Source organism: Ananas comosus, linkage group 17 (assembly GCF_001540865.1).
Source record: "Ananas comosus cultivar F153 linkage group 17, ASM154086v1, whole genome shotgun sequence".
In the NCBI taxonomy this organism is placed as follows: Eukaryota; Viridiplantae; Streptophyta; class Magnoliopsida; order Poales; family Bromeliaceae; genus Ananas; species Ananas comosus.
Window position 1 is genome coordinate 1,570,297 of NC_033637.1, and position 18,778 is coordinate 1,589,074.

The following is an 18,778-nucleotide window of genomic DNA, read 5'->3' on the forward strand; positions in this document are numbered from 1 at the left end:
GATTCATATTTTTAACTAAGTTTATTTCTAAACAAAATAAACGAAACAGATAGTATACTACCGGTTTCTCAAAAAAAAGTATTCTAAAACGAACTGATATCCAACTTTGCTGGAAAAAGAAAAGCTTCCCAGTATATTAGTAAATACTGAACTAGTAACTAGTAACACCCAATTAAACAATTACTATTATGTCTTTTATTGGACTTACCTTATTTCACTGGACATAACATAAAAGCCATGCTAGGGATATAATAATTATAAATATAGCTGAATCTTACACTCTTCTCATTTAAGAGCACATGTTCTTTACTTATCATATTAATTTTTTTATTAATTTGTTAATTCTAAAATATTTCGGTGTAAAATTAATAACTAGCTATAGTGGTATGAGTTGTATTTTTCTAACAAATATGTGAATTATAGCTTTTGTGTTATGAAATTTGAAATATTTTTTTTTTGGTATTTTACCTGGTCATATCTAGCTGACGAAGCATTCAAATTTTTTTAAAAAAATAAAAGTTAAGTTCATTTTATATTCTGGGGGACAAAAAAGAAAAAAATGAATCTACTCTTCTCTAGAAAAAGGAATAAAAACACGTTTGTCTTTTCTAGTGAAATCCCGACCTACCTCGACAACGAAAAATTCTAAAATGCAACGGATATATTAGTAACGTGGCATAATAAAGCAATCAAATTAATTTTTTTAAAAATATATTTTATCATGATTGTAAAAAAATATTTTTATTGTACTTTTATTTGAAAAAAAAAATGTGATTGAATTGTTATTGATGACGTGGTGCAAGTGTTACAGTATAGAATTCCTCCTCGACAACGGAGCCAAACCCAGTGTGGGACACGTGTTGTGGTCAACAGACAGGTGTCACATCCTCGGCTTCCGTTCCTGTCCACGTGGCTCATTCTCCCCGCAACAAATACCACCGCTTCACTCGCCGCCGAAACCACGCCATCCCCCCCATCTCGATCCAAAGCCACGGGCCGAGTAATGCTGAACTTCGTAGCCGTCGCCCTCCTCGCCACCACCCTCGCCGCCGCCGGGCTCTGGTCACCCTCGCCGGAGCCCCACCACCACCACCAACTCCGCCGCGACGAGATTCTCCTCGAGGGCCACCGCGTCATCGTCGTCGAGTACGAGCGCCGCGTCCCCATCGGAGAACCCGAAGAGGAGCCCACCCACCACTCCGCCGCAAAGGATAAGATCTGCGACGCTTACGGCGTGTGCCGGGACAAGCTATCCACCCTGCTGGGCAAAACCAAGGATAAGCTCTCCGAAGCAGAGGACTTCGCCGAGGATAAGGCCCACCAAGTGAAAGAGGGCGCCGAGGACGCCATTAGCAAAGCCAAGGATAAGGCCGCGCAGCTCAAAGAAGGGGCCAAGGACGCGGCGAAGAGCACCAAGGATGCGGCGGAGCGCGCCGTGGATAAAGCGGCGGGCGCTACGGACGCTCTCAGGGACGCTGCTGGCGCCGCTGAGGAGAAGGGGCGCGACGCTGCTGCGAACGCTTCGGCTTCTGCGGTGGCGAAAGCGGAGCACGTGACGGGGACGAACCTCTCGGACGTGGCGCGGCGCGCGCGCGAGGTGGCGCGGGACGGGGCGGCGTGCGCGTGGGCGCGGGCGCCCGGGGCGGGGCGCGCCGCGGCCGGCGTGGCGCACCTGGTCGCGGCCGCCGCGGCGTACGGGACGTGCGTGTGGGTCACCTTCGTGTCGAGCCACGTCCTCGCCGCCGCGCTGCCGCGGCAGCTGTTCGGGGTGGTGCAGAGCAAGCTCTACCCGGTGTACTTCCGCGCCGTCGCGTACTGCGTCGGCGCTGCGCTTCTCGCGCAGCTGCTCGGGAGGGACCGCCGCTTTGCCGCGGAGCGGGTGCAGAGCTATAATTTGCTCGGCGTGTTGGCGCTGGTGCTTGTTAACATGCTCTTCTTAGAGCCCAAAGCTACCAAGGTTGGCTCTTAATTAGCGTAAAACACTTGATATTACAAATTATTTTGGATTGCGTTATTTTCATCAGATTATTATTTAAATGGAAGTACCCATTTAAAGCTAACGAGAGTGTTTGTTAGCAGATGAATTACTAGTTCTAATAATATGTCAGTACTAATAAAAATAATGGAATTAAACTTTCCGTCGGCTTTAGTTCTTAAACTACCCCTTAATTACTGCTCCCGCTTGTAAAACTTGTTTCAGGCTATGTTTGAGAGGATGAAGCTGGAGAAGGAAGAAGGGAGAGGGAGGGACATCGCCGACATGGTCGAGCCGGCGACGACAGCTGGGTCCCCAACAACCGCCACCGCCACCGCCACTGCCACCGCTTCGGCGGTGCCGCGTAACGCCACGAAGGGGACGATGGCGGATCCGGAGATGATGAAGAGCCGAATAACGAAGCTGAATAAGAGACTGAAGATGCTCAACAACTACTCCTCGACGCTCAACATTGTCACCATGATGGGCCTCTCATGGCATCTGGTGCACCTAGCTCATCAGTTGCAGAAGCAATGCTAGACGCAATAGGCTGATCTGGGTTTGGGTGTGGGCCGTATAGGTTTGGTTTTGTTGTATGTTGTATAGTTCTGTAGTTTAACATGACGCTAACATGTAATAGCTAGCCTGTTGTTACATCCAGAAATTTCCTTTTCTGTTGAAGAATGTGTTACTTATGTTCAAGACGAATGTTGTGCTATAATAATTTCCAAGAGTAATAATAGAACCTTAGCCCATTTAGATCAGGTGTAAATCTTACACCGAATCTATAATAGCAGAACGACAGCTTTTTTATTTAATCAGGATTTTGGATTACTCTATGATTGAGGAGCACTATTTCTTGCAAAAAATTTTGCCATTTGAAGCTCGTCGAAATGGGCAAATCGGTGTTACGAAGAAAGGATATAGATAGGGGTCTAAACGAGCCGAACACGAGCAAGCTGGGGTCGGCTCGTGTTCGGCTCGCCGAACACGAGCTGGCTTGCTAAAGTATCGAGTACGAAGAAAGGATATAGATAGGGGTCTAAACGAGCCGAACACGAGCTGGCTTGCTAAAGTATCGAGCCAAAAAATTCAGCTCGTGTTCGGCTCGTTTATTAACGAGCGAACACGAGCAGCGGCGAACAAACAATAAATTAAAAAAAATTAGATTAAATATAGATATATAAATAAATTTATAAAATCTTATTCATTAGATTTTGATGTAATGTTGAAACTTTAACGTATAAATGAGTTTTTTTTATAATTGAGCTCACCTTTATATTTTTATTTTGCTAAAAATTAAATAATAAAAATATATATTATATATATAATTATTTATTTATATATATAAATATAAATTAAATAAATTATATAAATATAAAATATATGTATTCGAGCTGTTATCGAGGCAAACACGAGCGAGTTGATCCAAACTCGTGTTAGGCTCGTTTACTAAACGAGCGATTCGATCTCGAGCTCATTTTGAATTGAACACGAGCTGGCTCGCGAACAGCGAGTTGGATTGCCACCCCTAGATATAGTCATATAGATGTATGCTTTTTTATTTTTGAAAACGAAAACGAATTAAATATACCGTAGCTAAAGAGAGCAAGAGGGGAAGGGCCTTGTTCAAACAAATGGCCCCAAATTTTTAAAATAAAGCGGCCCTATATTTGGCGTCCAACGAGTCGAGATTTGTGAGTCCAGGCCCATTCTTTGAAGAAGTGGCCCATTGCTAGGTTCATTGGTTGAGATTGGTGAGGAAATTATAGCTGAAATATTTTTTTCAGAAATTATTTAATTTTGCATTATTTCGGACGAAGAGATTCAAAATAACAATTAAGTAGGATTTTTAACCTATTTTTATTTTCTGTTTTTTTTTTGTTATGTAATTTGATTAGTATTTAGGCGCTTTTCAAATTTGACATTTTTAACTATTAGTATCGGATAAAATCAAAATTATTTAATCATTAAAGCAACTGAAGTTATAAAATCAAAAAAAAAAAATTAAAATGTTCAAATAATTTTATTTAGATTATGTTTTACAGTGTTAACTACCGATTTGGATGTCCCATTTTCTGAAACGATATGAAAGTAAATATTTGTACTATCCTCTTACTCCACTTTTTAAAATTTCAGTGCTAAATTAATTGAGTTAAATATTTTAAGATGCTTAACACATATAGTTTACCAAGTGCGGTGTACGTGAGTTGCACATCTACACGCGGTGCAGGCAATAATATATCCAACAAATGAGGAGCTACTTTTTTTTTTTTTTTTAATATAATTCGGTCCAAAAGTATATTTACGTACGGGCCTGATTGCAGCTTTTTGTGGGGGATGAGATGATCAATGGGAAGCGCCGATCGCCACATTTGCGGTTCAAACCCGATAACCTCACCACCCGTTTAACGCCTCCTCACGCCAACGACAACGAGCCCTTGTGACGGTGCACGTCTTCTCCTCCTCATATTTCGCCTCTGCGCACGCCAAAACCCAAACGCAGCAACACAGCGAGAAGAAGAAGAAGAAGAAGAAGACGAAGCAGCAGCACCAGCTTTGGGATCTCCTTCGCGGGAAACCCTAATCGGCGAAGGCTCGAACTCGTTCATGCGATTGGAATTTGCCGCTACGATGAGCACCGTAACCCTAAACCCCTCCTCGTCCATGGCGGCGAAGCTTCTAGAGAACCCATCTCCTTCCTCTTCTTCCTCCTTCCTACTCTTCAACCCTCTCTCCTTCAAGGTCTCTCTCTCTCTCTCTCTCTCTCTCTCTCTCTCTCTCTCTACTCGTGTTTTGACCGAATTGAGGTTATATTATCATTCTTTTTATGTGAACTTTGTAGGGTTATGGATTTAGGGCCACGAGATTCCCCAGTTCTCTGTGTGCGTATTCATCGCGGAAGAGATTTGGTAGCGTTCTTTCGATATCTAGGAGGCGCGATGGTGAGCTTATTGGTTTATATGTTGATTTTCTATCATCAGTTGTTTGAGTTATTCGGCGTTTTGTTTCCGATGGACGAGGCTCCGATTAATTGTTATAGATACGAATTTAGGGAAAGCATTAGAATGTTGTTATGCAGTTTTAGCTCATTAGAAGTGTATTTAGTGGCGAACAGCATAGGTAGGTTCTGTTGATCCCTTAGCCTACTTTTCATGGAGAAGTTATTCTTTAAACCTGACCTAATCTCACTCTGTAATTGCATGAATCGCTTTGTTTGCACCCATTTTACCCCGTACCGCACGTTTGTCATTGCGCCAATGTTTCGATTTGTAAGCAGAAGTGCGGCGATTGAGCAACTGAACAAGTAGATTAGCACTTTAAACCCAGCACCACCTTTTATGATAGCAGTACCTGCTTAAATATTTAATCCTCAAACCAAGTGTTCTGCATCATTAGTTTCTATTTTCCCCAAAGTTTGTTTGATTCTCTGTATTGATTGATCTAAGAATTTTCTTAATCATTGAAGGGGTTTATTTATTCAGCCTCTCTTTTGAAGAAAATCTAAAATTTTTTTTATCATGAGAGATCTCACTGGTGATTTGACCAATTGAAGATTAATATCCTTATGTTGGTTACATTATTATGTAACTGTTACTACTATTTGAACGTGAAACATGCTCTTTTTAAAATTGATTATATGGTTGTCAAAGTTTTAGTTGTGTCACAACCTTAAATAATTTGCTCTTCCAAACAAAGTGGTTTCGATTTAAAAGGTTAATGTAGCTTGTGTATTTGTATTCTCTGAAGAGATCCATCTGAGATGACTTATTATTTCTAACCCCTTACAGCAGTGGTTAAAGCTATTGTCACTCCAGATCCAGTAGTGGAATTGCCACTTACTGCGGAAAATGTCGAGTCAGTTTTGGATGAAGTGCGCCCCTATCTTATGGCAGATGGTGGAAATGTGGCACTACATGAGATCGATGGAAATGTTGTGAGGTTGAAGTTGCAAGGAGCTTGCGGGTCCTGTCCAAGTTCCGTAATGACATTGGAAATGGGCATTGAGCGTCGGTTAATGGAAAAAATTCCTGAAATTGTTGCAATTGAGCCTATCACAGATGAGGAGACAGGTCTTGAGTTGAATGAAGAGAATATTGAAAAGGTAGTTGATTCATTGTCGTTTGATTACATAAACCAATCTTAATGTTTTTCTATACCATGATTTTAATCCTCGCTGCCGCCTTTGCTCTTCTTTCTTCTTTATTTTGCTGCTAATGTTGTTCATTTCCTGTGTGCTGTATATCAGGATCACTCAACTCTTCTTTTCTTTTTCCTTTCTCACCTTCCCTTGTTAAATTTTCCTTGTTTTTGCCTTTTCTTGCTCTAGCTACTGCTGTTCCTTCTTCATCTTCTTCTTCCTTTTCTCATACTCAAGTGTCGATGCACAGACTCTGGAGAGATAACCATATGTAGGTTGCATGTATCTGAGTGTCAGATCTTTCTTATCCTCAGAAAATTTCCACTTCGTCTGTATCTATGTACCTAAGTAACATGCCAAACCATGTGTTTCTTTTATTTGTTTCTACTCGAAAAAATTCTTCACAAAATGCTCTGCACTTTGGCTAACGTGACAAATATTTCATTCTTTTGTTCTTCATCTGCTCCATTGGTAATATATGAATGAACATACACTCCATTGTAATATATGAATGAGTCTTTCTTAGTGTTATACCGTAACGTTATTTTTCCTGGTATCTTTAATGTGGTGTGAACTCCAGATGGTTGGATTCATAAACTGCTCTTCTTGTATTATGGAGCCAATAAAGTTATGGGGATCATGGTATTTGTTGTGCTATTGTTACTAATAGCAGATCACATTCATTGAATCTTGTGAAAATCAGAGCAGATTCAATAAATTTTGTGAAATTCTGATCCCCGTAGTATCAGTTTCCATGCTGTTGGATCTTAAAACAACGGGTGTTTTTATTCTTTGACCTATACCAGGTACTTGATGAGATGAGGCCATACCTTGCTGGGACAGGAGGCGGTGAGCTCGAGCTTGTCGGGATCGAGGACCCTATCTTGAAAGTTCGGCTCACGGGACCGGCGGCAGGCGTTATGACTGTTCGAGTTGCAATTACTCAGAAGCTTCGCGAGAAGATTCCTGCCATTGCAGCTGTACAGCTATTATCATAATTGTCTGAGGAACCGGCCCATGCTGAATATTTTCCTTGCATGGAAAATCTGTTAGGTTGTGGTTTGTTAATATCAAACGATGTTTTGTCTACCAAAGAAAATTAGGCCTTTCCAATAATAAGGGCATATTAAAGGATGGCATGTGGCATATGTGCATCCTAGCTGGTCAATTAATGTTTGTAAATTTTGGCGAAGTTCATGCCTCTAATTTTAACACAGAATTTGAATACAGGGGACGTAGTTTCATCTTTGGCGAGGTGAATGGTGAAATACACGATTGTCTCTGTTCTTTTTTAAGATTTGTGAGTGGCCTGAATCCTTTTGACTGTGGAGATTTGAAAGGCTAATTTACGGGAAAGCATCCTGGCACTTTTTGTCCATCTCACAAGTACGCCAAATTTGAACTGGAGCAATGTACATTTTGCACCTGACTCTCATTTTAATCAAATGTCAAAATATGAAATGATCGTTTAATTCCAATTGAGTATTCAAATAACTACATCTATTTTATATTACTATTTTTATATATTATTAATGAAGCATTAAACTCATGTGGCATATGCCGCATATCCGAATATATAGATAGACCAATCCCAATATAGGAAGAGACACATGATGGGATACTATAAAGGAATTCTTCATAATTTGTGCACAGTTAGCTAATCAGAATTTATAATCAAGTCTAAAGAGAAAGATTCAAAGATGCAATCACAAGAAACATCTTTTTTAGATGCATTGAACTTCCCCGCTCTCCCGGCTTTGCTTCTTTTTTTCTCCTGCGCATCAGATGATCAAACCAAACCAGTTTTGTCAACATCATCTTCAACCTTTATTTCAAGAAAAAGGAAAGCCCTTAGATTTTAATAAATCTTATTAAAAAACAGAAGTTCATCGTACCTACCCAAAAATTCAGTCTCAAACAGGTGGTGGTCGTACATTGTAGGCTTCCTTCTCAAGATGAGCTACGTTATCACCCCCACATTATAATTGCGTTCCCTTTTTTTGTTATAACAGCACTTTTTTTACTTTGATGCACATTTATGGAAAAGATGCCATAAAGACTGAAGAGAATTAATTTGAGATGAAATAGTTATAAATTTAAATAAAATGATACTAATTTAATAATTTTATTAAAAAATTACATATATAAAATCTAATTAAATTTAAATTAACTTATTTACAAAACACTTGTAAAAATAAATATAACCACATTTCCGTTATGATGTAGTATGAATATTTTTTTTTTTTGAGAGGAATAAATAGCACGCTACCCGTTTCGCTTATTTTATTTAGAAATAAACTTAGCTGAAAATAGGAATCAATTAGGATTCAAATTTTGGACCTCGGTATCAATTACTAATTCCTTTGTCACCTGCTCTAGTAACGATTAGTTGTAGTGTGAATAGTTGAAATGACTAATTCAATGAAAAGGTCCGAAAATGCGTTAAGTAGCGGATGAAGCTCCCATCCAAGCCGACTTGACCGGTAGATTGAAATTAAAAGATTTTTTTAAAAAAGAACAAAAATGTCAAAAATTGTGAATCATTTGCGGTTCTCTGTTGAAAATAACGCGCTCTCATGGACCTGGCCTCGAAATGTGTCCCGGTTCATGCCTCCTCTCTCGAATCCCCCCAAACCCACTCCGTACAAAATCACCATTATTGTGCCCTTCCCACTCCATCCCCTTCCCCNAAAACTCAATAGTACTAAGGGCTTGGTACTATCAATAGTATAGTAGATCGACTCTCTCTATCTCTCTCTCTCTCTCCACCATTAATGGAGGCAACCTATCGCTCGTCCTCCACGCCTAATTCCACCTTCCGCTACTGCCACTGCCGCTGCTTCCGCCGCTGTTGTCGCTGCTTCGTTTGCTGCTACTGTTGCTCCTCTCCCTCTGATCTTTTCTAGGTTTAGGGTTCCGATTAGGGTTTTTTTGAAAAATTTTTGTTATGGATCTGACGGGGCCTCAATCGAAGCTCTCGCTGGGGTTTCACCATGCCCATGGCGCCCCGATCGCCACAAACGGCTCGATTTCCCTTCAGATCGATTCGAGACACCGAGATCTGCCCCGGGATCCGCGGCCGATCCCGTTGCAGCTTCTAGATCAGCAATCGGGGAATTTCAAGGACGATCCGGAGGAATCCGATGACGAGGGGAGGAGAGAAGAGGCGGAGGACGAGAAAGACGAGGAGTTCAGCTTCCTCGGCCACCAGTTATCCCTTAAGAGGCGGCGAAGGGACGAGTCCTCTTCTTCGTGCTCGTCCTCCTCGCTACATCCCTCAAAAAGGGCTCTGATTGAGCCCGATCTCGAGACACGAAGGTCAGCGGTGCGTTCATGGGGGAATCAGCCACTATCCATGGCCGACCCCGATGTATGTGGCATCATGGAGAAGGAGAGGGATCGCCAGGTGAGGGGGATCGAGCTCATCGCCTCGGAGAACTTCGTTTGCCGCGCGGTTCTCGATGCCCTAGGAAGCCACCTTACCAACAAGTATTCCGAGGGTTTGCCGGGGGCCCGATACTACGGCGGCAACCAGTACATCGACCAGATTGAGAGGCTGTGCCATGAGCGAGCCCTCGCGGCCTTTGATCTCGATCCCGAGTGCTGGGGCGTGAATGTCCAGCCCTACTCATGCACCTCTGCCAACTTTGCGGTTTACACTGGGCTGCTGCTCCCGAAGGATCGAATTATGGGGCTGGATTCGCCATCTGGTGGGCATGTAAGTCATGGATACCACACGCCAGGTGGAAAGAAGATTTCCGGTGCCTCCATTTTCTTCGAGTGCCTGTCTTATAAGGTGAACCCACAAACAGGATACATTGATTATGATAAGCTTGAGGAAAAGGCGATAGATTACCGCCCGAAGATACTAATCTGTGGGGGGAGCTCGTATCCGAGGGAGTGGGATTATCCTCGGCTTAGACAGATAGCAAATAAGTGCGGAGCAGTTTTGATGTGTGACATGGCGCATATTAGCGGTCTTGTGGCGGCGAAGGTAAACTGCTTTCTCTTTGGCATGCCCTTTTTTTTGTGTGTATTATATAGTTTTGTAAATTCATCAATTCTAACCCGCTTGTAGAGTTAACAGTAAAGTTTGTGTTCAAGAACATTTGTTTAGAAACTCCTTATCTTTTTACTCGTTAGCTCTTCATTTACTCGATTAAAGGATCATAAAGAGTATGTTAGGAGTTTTATATGGTTCTATCGTGTCATGTTGTTGTAAGTTTACACTACTTACTCATGTCTGTTTTGATAGTTTGAGAGATAGAAATATAGATGTGGAAATTCAGCAGCTGCTCAAATTGTATATCAAGCAGAAGTCACAAAATAGAATAAAATTATTTGAAATTAAAGGCATCCTGAAATTTTGTTCTCTGAAGTGGTTTTCTCTAACTCAAGAGCTGTGATCAATGTTAAGCTTCTGCACATGTGAGATGCGGCAACTTCTCTAGGAAATGCAAAGGCTTAGCTTTTGCTATATTGGTGTAGAGTCCTTGTGAAGTTTGTCCCTGTAGCATTTGTTGAAACCAGTTTTTTTTTTTAAAAAACGTAGGATGTCAACTTCTGCGTGGCTGTTGATAATTAGTTCAGCAGTTGAGCTTCTAAACTTTCTTATAAGGTTTCATAATAGTTGAGCACTGTTTTTATTTTCTATTGCATTTACTTTAATTAAGTACTAAGGGAGATGCTACTAATTGGTCTGATGATCAAGATAGGACTGAGTTAACAAATGAACAGGTAGTGATTAAGATGGTGAGGTTCTAATTAAGTTCTGATGGAGGATGATGGGAAGTAAATTGGTAGTTATGATATTTTACTTGTTAACTTTTTTGCATGGTCTTTGTTGTCTGTGATGCAATTCTTAAGAGATTTTGGTTGGTTTGCCTTTTAAAACATTCATTATTTCGTCTAATAATTGACAGAAATATCTTTAACCTAGTTGATTCGCCAATGTGTCAATATCTAGTTAAGAATGATTATTTGACTGGTACTAAGAATTTTGCTTGGCTTTTATCAACTGCAGGAATGCCTAAGCCCATTTGACTACTGTGATATCGTTACTTCAACTACTCATAAACTCCTTCGTGGTCCTAGGGGTGGTATAATCTTTTTCAGGAAAGGAAAGAAACCAAGGCACCTTGTGCCTTCTTTATGGCAGGCAGATGGAGCTGATCAATATGATTTCGAAGATAGAATTAATTTTGCTGTTTTTCCATCATTGCAAGGGGGACCTCACAACAGCCATATCGCTGCTTTGGCAATAGCTCTAAAGCAAGTGGCCACACCAGAATATAAAGCTTATATTCAACAGGTCAAGAAAAATGCTCAAGCTTTAGCATCTGCTTTGCTCAGCAGAAACTGTAAATTAGTTACTGGAGGCACGGACAACCATTTACTGCTTTGGGATCTAAGAACATTTGGATTAACAGGTATTCAAAATTTTGCTTTATTTTTTACTTTTGTAGCTGTAAAGTACTCGTCTAGTCACATCTGTTTACTCCAAGTTAAGCCTAATATTGTTCTGGTGTGATTGTCTTGAAACGATCAATATATCAGTTTTACTCATTCAAGTCATATTGGTATGACAAATAAGGATTAAAAAAAAGGACAATAATTTATTTTCTGACTTTTTTGTCAGTTTTTTGACATGTTGCTATGGACCTGTGACTGTGTTACTCACAGTTGTCTCTTTATTCTGATTTGCCCTGAATTATCATTTGTTCTTCACCTTCTTTTACTTCGGGTTTTTCATACCATACTACCTGTGTTATATTAGGCAGAATCCTTGTATCTCAAATTTAATGTTATCAGCATCGTCATAGGTTATACAAGAAAGTTGAAAAAGCGTAAGAGCATTTTTTTTTATTGTGAAATTGATGCGTAGATGCTTTAACAACTGCGGTTTTACTCTTTCTTGAACTTCTCTATTGTGTCAGTGAATTATTAATTTATATTCAGGATGTGAGATTTATAATTTGATGAAGGTGGGTGAAGTGAAGTATCAAAATGAGTTTATCAATGAGCATGTAATCAGAAGAGCCACTCATTAGGATAGTGCATTCAAGCCACCTTTCAATTTAAAACTTTACAGATAACATAACAAAATTCGAAGATGGAATAAAACACTTTCTAAGAGCTGCCATTAGAGCCACTCATTAGGATATTGCATTCAAGCCACCCGCCAATTGGAAAATTTTGAAATAGTATACTGAAAATTGAGATGGAATAAGGCACTTTATAAAAGGTGCCATTAGCACTTAGGAGATTTGTTGCGTAAATGTAACTTGTCTACTTGCTTTTCTTATATGGTGCTTTACGGCTGGAAAAATGGAAAATCTTTATATAGCACTAGCATAGTCGCTGTTGTGGTATTCTGTGATTTTACTATTGCCTTTTTTACAAAGAAAACATCAGCTATTCGGTTGCAAGGTAGATACAGTACATTACTGAATAGTATCCAGCCTTACTTTTCACATGCCAATGACAAACCAAGAAATTGAAAACTCTACTCCTGTAGATCGATACTGAGAAACATTCCACGTGTATTATCTGGATTTCAAGATAATCAACCAAACTTTCTTTGTTGATGATGGGAATGTTATGAATTTTAACAGGAAAAAACTTTGAGAAGGTTTGCGAGGCATGCCACATTTCTGTGAACAAGACTACGATATATGGTGACAACGGCACCATCTCTTCTGGAGGAATAAGAATAGGTGAAGTCCTGCAATCTTCTTTCTGTAATCTAATGTAAATCAGTGTAAGGACTATTATTGAAAGATTTTAGCCACTGATTTTGGTTTCTTTAGGTACTCCTGCCATGACAACAAGAGGTTGCTTAGAGGGGGACTTTGAAACGATTGCTGAGTTCCTTCTGAGGGCCGCCCAGATAGCTAGCTCTGTCCAGAGGGAACATGGGAAGCAGCAAAGGGAGTTCCTTAAGGGTCTTCAGAACAATAGAGATGCTCTTGCACTTAGAAACAGCGTCGAAACCTTCGCCTCACAGTTCGCCATGCCGGGCTTTGATGTATGAGCTGCTTTACACAAATCTCACCTTTACATATTCAATCCTTAACATTTTGTCACTAGTACCTCAACCTGATGCATCTGAAGCTGCGGTTCAGCCCATACACCCATTTACGTTGTAAATATAGGAGATTACGTTGTCTTATCCTTGAATTCATTTTTGTATGTATGTTATTGATAGTATATTGAAAGTATTGCGGAATTTAAGTTGGTAGAGTTTTCATCGTGTTGCTGTTCAGAGTGTGAAGTATTCCTTGATGATTTTAAGGAATCATCAGCTCGAGTCTATGTTAATCTGATGCCAAAATTAGCTTTGTAGTTCTCTCAAAATAATACTCTACTATTTGCTCCATTGCAGATACAGGATATTTGCAGTAGCAATAATCTATTTGGTTGTCCAATTTATGTGTATGTGCTATAACGTTCATCCTTCCTTTTTATCCACAAAAAAGACTTGGCTCTCTGCTCTAGGCGTGTATGATTTGCGAGTTATTATGAGTTTTCCTTGTCTCGTCGTTTGAGATATTTGCCAAAAAATGGATTGATGGTTTAAGATTGCCCACAGTTACATTAAAGTCAAATTTTCAACATATACGTCGTGGGGCTTCTATTATTTACACACTTACTTTAGGAATTTCCTTAAGTTTTCATTGTCAAATGTAGTCATCAACTTTTCATGTTTCATTATAGCAACGGCATAAAGAATGTTTACATTTTCATTTATGTTCGTAACTTGTGATTAATATTTGGGATGTTTAGAAACTTATTCCATCTGATCTTGATCCTATGGTCTTTGTGAAATTCCCTTATTTTGGCTCATGTGTCTTATTTTGGCTAGTGAATTGTGGTAAAGACTAGAGAAATATTTTAGAGATGCGCTCTGAATAAGAAGCCTCGTTTGTGCACCCTTCCCTACCGCAGAACACAAAAGATCAGGCAAAAACTTCCTCTTCCCTTTTTTTGCCGTTTTAGGCAACTGGTCAAGAAACAAGAAAAGAACACACTACTCAATTATTTCTGTGCCAATCTATAAATACCCAATGAATAAGACGGAAGGAAAACAGGAGGAAAAGAACCCACATAATGACATTGGAGTGGTAAAAAAAGCCATTTTATTTGAGAATAACATAAGGTTGCCTCTTGTTGTTCCAAAAGTTTTTACAGTAGATAGATTTGCTTCCCCAGAGCTCTCATCTCTCTGTTTCTCTCTCTCTCTCTCTCTCTCTCTCTCTCTACCTATTACTGCATATATCCAAGAGCTTCTTCCTCCCTTCCACAATCTCATCAAAGAAGTCATCAAGCTGCCCAATGAAACTCTCTGTTCCCGACCTCAACACCCCAACCCACACCCTCAACCTCTCCACCATCTCCTTAATCCCCCCTAGTCTCTCCCCCTCACAACCCCCACTCCTCTCCACCTCCTCCTTAACCTCCTCTACGACACCCCTCACACTCCTAAACTCATGCATGAGCACTCCCCTTCTCCCCTCTGTCCTCTCGACCTCCTGCACAACTCTCTGCTGCAGTCTCCGCATCGAAACCATGAATCCGGAGCCGAAGAAGAGGGAGCCCTCGACGGCCTCCGTTTGATAAGAGCTCGACTCGGGCCACCAAGAGAGGAAGCCCCAGAAGAGGAGTAGGAGGAGGAAGGAGCTCACCTTCCTCATTGCGTACAGCACTCCCCTGAATCCGTTGAACCCATTCAGCTTCGATTCGCTCGGGACCTTCTCGTCTAATCGAAGAGACAATGCTTCGATCCTCGTCTCGACCAGTACTCTGTTTTCTTCTTCTATTCCCACTGCGTCTCTTCGGATAACGGAGATCGCCCGCATAATCTACAGCCAAAAACAGAGTAAGTAAAAACCGTATCTTCATCACACACACGCGAGGAACAGATTTTTAAAACAGAGCAGTATAAATATTGAGACTTTACTATAGAAGATCAAAGTAAAAAAATCGTAACTTTATAGAAATATATAAACGAGGGATTCTCTTATTAGTATACCTCTTTATGTTTTACGTGATAGTTAAGAGTTAGCTCTGATACCATGCTTGTAACATGCAAAAAGAGAAAAAAAAAAAAAAATCGATACGATAGAAAACGGTTCAGAATTAGCAGTGTTAATTAATTCACAAGTAAAAGTACTTGGCGGAGAAGCTGAGGATTGGAGGAGCCTGGGCTGCGGTGGGCGTCGTCGAGCAAGGAGACGAGGTTGGCGACGGCGGAGTGGTAGTTCTCCATGCGGGAGACCCCGGCCTTGAGCACGTGGCAGGCCTCCCACACGTGCGAGCTCTCGTCCATGTACTCGTCGAGCCACTTCTCCCCCGCGGGGAGGTGTAGGCGCTGCACGAGCTGCGTGAGGTGGAGGTGCGAGGAGCGGAGGAGCGACACCGCCTTGTGGAGGAATTGGAGGGTCATGAGCCCGTCGCACGCGGCGAAGGACCGCTCGAGGTCGTCGACCGCGTGGGCGAGGGAGGAGTAGAAGCCATTGACGGAGCTCGAAGTGGGCTTCATTAATTGAGGTGGAGGAGAAGTTAAAAAAGAACAAAAATGGAAAATAAAAGAGGAAAAAAGATGGTTGAAACTTATATAATCTCTTCTTTTAGAACAGTTGATTTCAAAGGATATATAGTGTTTGAATTGCTTTGGACTTCGGAGGAGGGAAGAGTGAGCTTATATGTAGTTGGAGGGAGGAGGGGGGGGGGGGGGGGGGGGGNGGGGGGGGGGGGGATGCGTGCATATGAAAAGGATGGTTTGGAGCAAATGATGGTGCGTCCTTTGTAGGGGAAAGGGAGATTGGAATCTCCTCCTATTTTCGAGTCGTGGAGTTAATATATCCCCACCTCTTTCTCTCTTTCTCTACACACGCAAGAGAAGAAGAAGAAGAAGAAGAAGAAGATTATGATGAAAGAGGGAGGTATCGATCCTCTCTCTTTGTATTGGTTCGTACTTCCTCGGTTCGAGATTGGATTTAGCTTTTATAATTCAGGTGTTTTTCTTTTTTTTTCTTTTTTTTTCTTTTTTTTTTTTGGCATATATTCCATCTAAATACACAAAAGTTGTACATAGACACGATTCCAAAAAAAACGTTGCTCCTTTTATATATATATATATATATATATATATAATTATGTTACTATACTATCAATAGTACCAAGTCGTTAGTCCTATTGAGTTTTCGGCCGTTGGATGAAAGGATGTGCGGTTAGGATAATAGTGGTCCCCGGTTAAATTGATAGTCATCCCTTAGGTTTGAGTGGGTTGTTGGTTTAATAGTATAATCTAACGGATTGAAATGATCAAAAGATAGATCTAATGGTAGAAAACTCAATAGTACCAAGGACTTGCTACTATCGATGATATAGTAGCCAGACTCTATATATATATATATATATATATATATATAGCCAATGAAAATTCACTTTGTGCTCCCATGCTGTTTGGTTCTATATATATATAAAACTTGAAAAAATATTTTGGTGGAAAAAAAAATTTTGATAGAAAAAGTTTTACCCTTTTTAGTATTTGGTTTGTAGAAATTATTTGGTCGAAAGAAAAAAAATTACTTTTTATATATATTATCATTATAATATTATTTATATATAGTAATATATTTATTATTATAACTTATATATATAAATTAAATATCTAAAAATTATATTATTATAAATTGATAAGTTATGTAATATTATGTATATAATATTATATAATAAATAAATAAAAAAATAAATATAATTATAAAATATATATAATAATATCCTCTCTCGTCGTGTGTGTATATATATATATATAATATGCGTCTGGTATGCTTACGGATGCACGGAGCGCTCCGTCTTCCACTTTGTTTTCGATGTTCGGACTTTGAATCGGCGATCGGCCTCAGTTAGACTTGATCTAGAGTATTTGAAGTATCTAGAAAATAAATTTTGCGATTTTCGATATCATTTGCCTAGTGATCGAAGTGGCTCAAAATCAACGGCTGAAAATAAAAATCTTACAAAATATGATATATGACATTAAAATTTTAGATAAAGTTATGATCTTTGTTTTATATGGTATAAAGAATTTTCTTCAAAATTTCATAGATTTGGATATTCTACACTATTAAACTTGCAACGACTCACCACGCCATTAAAATTATTGATTTGAGCACCCTTCGATCACTAGGCAAATGATATCCAAAAATCACAAAATTTATTTTCTAGTACTTCAAATACTCTAAATCAACTCTCACAGAACCGATCGTCGATTCGAAAATCCGAACATCGAAACAAAGTGAAGCACGGAGGCTCCATTCTTCCATAAGCATACCAGCGTACTATATATAATATTATATATAGAAGAGAGAGAGAGAGAGAGAGAGAGAGAGAGAGAGAGAGATAGCTTAGGCTGGATACCTATCGGTAGCACGAGCCTCCGTGTACCAACGTTGTTTCAATGATGCGGCTTCCAAATCGACGATTGGCTCCGTTAGACTTGATCTACACTTTAAAGTATTTGGAAACTAAATTTCATAACTTTTCGGTATCATTTACATATCAACGAATAGTCTAAAAATGAACGCTGAAAATAAAAATCTAATAAAAAATGATGATAGAAACTTGAATTTAGATCAAAGTACTGTCTTACTCTAAATAGTAAAAAGAATTTTCTATAAAAATTTCATCTGATTTAGAATTGTTTTACACCGTTAAATTCACAAACGCATCACATCTACCATTAAAATTGTCAATTTTGAGACCTTTTGATCACTAACCAAATGATGTCGAAAAATTATAAAATTTAATTTCCAAATACTTTTAATAGTGTAGATCAAGTCTAACGGAGCCTATCGTCGATTCAGAAGCCGCATCATCGAAAACAACTTGGTGGCATGAAGGGCTCCGTGCTACCGATAGTATAGCAGCCTAACTCTCTCTCTCTCTCTCTCTCTCTCTCTCTCTCTCTATATATATATATATATATATATATATATATATATATATAGTGAGTAGGTGAGTGGTCCAGTGTAGACCGCTCACGCGGTCCACGAGCTCATGTGTGAGAGCTCGTGGACTGCGATGCAAGGAACACGCTATGGCGAGTTTTTATTTTCCGTCGAGATTTGGCCGAAAACGAAAGCTTGTTTTTCTTAGAATTTATAAAATAATTTTTTTTGAAAATTTTTTTTACGTCAAATCAAACACTAAATAAATAATTTCAGGTCTAAATTTTATTTTTCAATAGCTTATGCAGAAAACCAAACATACCGTTAGGTTTGGTTGCATAATTCACCCCACAACCAGCAATGGTTTAACACATGACCAATTAGATTAGTAGTTTATCACTATTTTTTAGAGTATGATCAGTAACTCTGATCTTAAATTCAAGTCTTTTATCACTATTTTTTATGAGATTTTTAGTTTCAGCTGTTCATTTTTAGACTACATGTTCGATAGGTGAATGATACTGAAAAATTATGAAATTTAGTTTTCAATTACTTTCAATAATATAGATCGAGTCTAACGAAGCCGATCGTCAATTTGGAAGCCGCATTATTGAAAACAACTTAATAGCATAGAGCCCTCCGTGCTGCTAATAGTATACTAGCCTAGCTCTATATATATATATATATATATATATATATATATATATA

The 18,778-nt window shown here is 39.6% G+C and overlaps 4 protein-coding genes across 5 annotated transcripts; 3 read left to right on the forward strand and 1 right to left on the reverse strand.

Annotated features, from left to right (window-relative positions):
* LOC109723078 lies at window positions 970-2,683 on the forward strand. The gene is made up of 2 exons (XM_020251291.1): window positions 970-1,957; window positions 2,201-2,683. The coding sequence occupies exons 1-2, from the start codon at window positions 1,004-1,006 to the stop codon at window positions 2,513-2,515; spliced, it is 1,269 nt and encodes a 422-aa protein (XP_020106880.1). The 5' UTR covers window positions 970-1,003; the 3' UTR covers window positions 2,516-2,683.
* LOC109723079 (nifU-like protein 2, chloroplastic) lies at window positions 4,317-7,411 on the forward strand. 2 transcript variants are annotated; one of them, XM_020251293.1, is made up of 4 exons: window positions 4,317-4,720; window positions 4,821-4,920; window positions 5,770-6,080; window positions 6,923-7,114. In XM_020251293.1, exons 1-4 carry the CDS (start codon window positions 4,586-4,588, stop codon window positions 7,112-7,114), a joined length of 738 nt encoding a protein of 245 aa, XP_020106882.1. In that variant the 5' UTR covers window positions 4,317-4,585. The 2 variants fall into 2 exon arrangements, with proteins under 2 accessions (XP_020106882.1, XP_020106881.1); XM_020251292.1 differs by having other exon boundaries at window positions 4,318-4,720; window positions 5,767-6,080; window positions 6,923-7,411.
* LOC109723175 (serine hydroxymethyltransferase 7-like) lies at window positions 8,859-13,547 on the forward strand. The gene is made up of 4 exons (XM_020251450.1): window positions 8,859-10,110; window positions 11,140-11,545; window positions 12,731-12,832; window positions 12,926-13,547. The coding sequence occupies exons 1-4, from the start codon at window positions 9,064-9,066 to the stop codon at window positions 13,147-13,149; spliced, it is 1,779 nt and encodes a 592-aa protein (XP_020107039.1). The 5' UTR covers window positions 8,859-9,063; the 3' UTR covers window positions 13,150-13,547.
* Window positions 14,238-15,853, reverse strand: LOC109722783. Its single transcript, XM_020250919.1, has 2 exons — window positions 15,289-15,853; window positions 14,238-14,977 (listed from the first exon to the last, which is right to left on the reverse strand). The coding sequence occupies exons 1-2, from the start codon at window positions 15,655-15,657 to the stop codon at window positions 14,375-14,377; spliced, it is 972 nt and encodes a 323-aa protein (XP_020106508.1). The 5' UTR covers window positions 15,658-15,853; the 3' UTR covers window positions 14,238-14,374.